The following is a 2348-nucleotide window of genomic DNA, read 5'->3' as shown; positions in this document are numbered from 1 at the left end:
CTATGTTGAATATCCTGCCCTGTTTAAAAGTCTGGTGGGTGAAACTCATTTCTTAGCATTTTCCCCGAAAGCACTAGCAGCTGCAAAGTGTGCAGGAAAGCCACAACCGGCACAGCTCAGGGCTGAGGCACTGAGGCAGCACCAGTGCAAACCCCACAGACTGGACTGGGGATGGATCAGAGGCTGCATTTCTTCCTTTGGCTGACCTGACAAAGAGGAGCCCTCCCCGCCTCCCCAGCCCCAGACCTACTGAACCTGCTTCATCTCCAGGCTAACACGTGGCCGCCAAAGGTACCGGGAAGTTCAGAACCTACTATCCCACATACTTGAATATTGACTTGTGCCTGAGATAAAAGAAGCTGACTGGGCGGGAGGATCCTTTCCAAGGGACGCCAGGCACTCTCCCTGGGGTCTGCAGAGCCAGCCCACAGATGGCTCAAGGCACAGGAACCCAGACGCCAGGTCCTGAGTCCCAGGAGCCCTGGAAAGAGGCAATAGTTCTGCGGGTGAGGCCCAGGGCAGGGGGGGCTCACATGGCACCGTGGGGAGAGCCCTGGCCCCAGCCCACCTGGTGTGCACCTGGGCTCTACTCCTCCCTGGCCTGCACGGCCTGCGGGGAGTGGCTTCTGCACGTCTGCACCTGTTTCTTCCCAGAGAAAGCAAGGCTAGGGGGTTAGATACATGGAAGGTCGCATGGGCACGAGGTGGAGAAGTGGATGGGGGACCTGCAGCAGGACCTACCCCAGCCGTAAGAGTGGGAAGCGGCGCTTGCTGGGATCCCAGCTTCGGGGGAGAAGTCACTGCGCCAGCAGGTCGCTGGAGAAGTGGAGGGGGATGAGGGGACTCTGGAAGCAGCAGGATGCGTGGCCTCCAGTGGCAGCGGGGGACAAGGGGCCCGGATGGCCAGGCGTCCTGCAGGGGGGGATGAGCCCCGGTGGGGAGGGGCAGACAGGGTGGCTCCTGCCGAGGTCGGGGCTGCAGAGAAGTGAAGTCAGGGCCCAGGGCAGCGATGGTGCCGCTTGGCGCCAGCCGACAGGGGAGCCGCGAGCTCGCCCTGAAGCACCTGCACAGGCCTCGGGGGCCCAGGTGACCCGGCCCCGCTCTCCCCTGCGCCCCGAGTCCCTTGCTTCTGCAGACCGGCACTCTGTCCAGAACCCCGCCCGCCACTCAAGGGGGTGGGTGTTTCCCGAGGTCGCAGAGCCAACACCTGAGCCAGGATCCAGGCCCCGGAGCCTCCTGGCTGGATCCTTCCGGCTGGATCCTCCCCCCTGTATCCTCCCCGCTGGATCCTTCCCGCTGGATCCCCCCCGGCTGGATCCCCCCAGCGGCAGAGGCCCCGGGGCAGCCGGCGCAGGCACCTCCACGGAGCGGCGCTGGCGGTTCACCTGCCGCAGGTGCCGCAGGTGCCACAGGGCTTCCGGGGCCCGGCCCACACGAGAGCCGCGTGCACCCTCCGAGCCGGCAGTGGCGTGGGCCTCCTGGCTCCCAGCGACCTCCGCGACCCCGGCGACCCGCGGCCCACGGGCGGCCCCGCGAGCGGCAGCGCACAGCTGGACGGTGCGGCCCAGCGGCTCCGGCATTCCGGGGGCCGCGCCCTCCCCTGGGGACGCCTCCGGGGCCCTGGGTCACCCCGGCTCCCGCAAAGCTCCGCGCTGCCGAGGTCCTTGGGGGGTCTCTCGGGGGTCACCCTGCGGGGGGTCAGCCTGCGGGGACCCCACGCCCGGCGAGGGGCAGGCCCACCCTGGGCAGGCTGCTGGTTCCCGACGGGCGCGGGGTCGGCAGGACCGGTCCATGGCCCAGGTCAGCTGTCCCCCCCACCCCCAGTGGCCGCAGGGGCGCAGCAGCCCGGGGTGACGGCTCGGCTCAGGCCCCGCGAGGCTGCAAGGACGCGACCGACCGCCCGGGCGGCCCGAAGGGACCAGGAGGAGGGGGCCCGGGGCCCGGGGCGCCAGAGGGCACGGGGCGACACCCACACACGCAGCTGTCCTGCCAGATGAGCCCGCCTCCCCCGGGGTCAGCTCCGGCCTGCGGGGTCTACGCGGGGTCTAGGGGTGTCTAGGGGGCGTCTGGGGGGTCTAGGCGGGGTCTAGGCGGGATCTAGGAGGGTCTAGGGGGGTCTAGGCGGGGTCCAGGGGGTCCAGGGATCCGGGCGGGCCGCGGAGGGGTGGGGGCTCGGGCGGGGGGGCAGGTGGGGTAGTCGAGCCCGAGGCCGGCAGCCGCGCGCCCCCAAGACCCGGCTGCGGGGCTCCTCGGCGTCTGGACGGACGGACTCTGAGCCCGAGGTCCCGCCGCTCCGGAGCCGTTGAAAACCCTTTAACCCTGAAGGGAATGGGCCTTGACACCCCCGA

General features: G+C 69.6%; 1 protein-coding gene across 1 annotated transcript; it reads right to left on the bottom strand.

Moving 5' to 3' along the window:
• Positions 1 to 797: 797 nt before the first annotated feature.
• On the bottom strand, positions 798 to 1580 carry LOC129496969 (uncharacterized protein C10orf95-like). Its single transcript, XM_055305312.1, has one exon. The coding sequence runs from the start codon at positions 1578 to 1580 to the stop codon at positions 798 to 800; it is 783 nt and encodes a 260-aa protein (XP_055161287.1).
• Between the last annotated feature and the right edge of the window lie 768 nt (positions 1581 to 2348).

Source organism: Nyctereutes procyonoides, unplaced genomic scaffold, assembly GCF_905146905.1.
Source record: "Nyctereutes procyonoides isolate TBG_1078 unplaced genomic scaffold, NYPRO_anot_genome, whole genome shotgun sequence".
Lineage (NCBI taxonomy): Eukaryota > Metazoa > Chordata > Mammalia > Carnivora > Canidae > Nyctereutes > Nyctereutes procyonoides.
Note: the sequence above shows the minus strand (reverse complement) of the source record. Positions and strands in the feature narration are given on the sequence as shown.

Excerpts from the sequence above, each read along its gene's own strand:
- LOC129496969 (XM_055305312.1), bottom strand. The coding sequence starts at position 1,580 with ATGCCGGAGCCGCTGGGCCGCACCGTCCAGCTGTGCGCTGCCGCTCGC.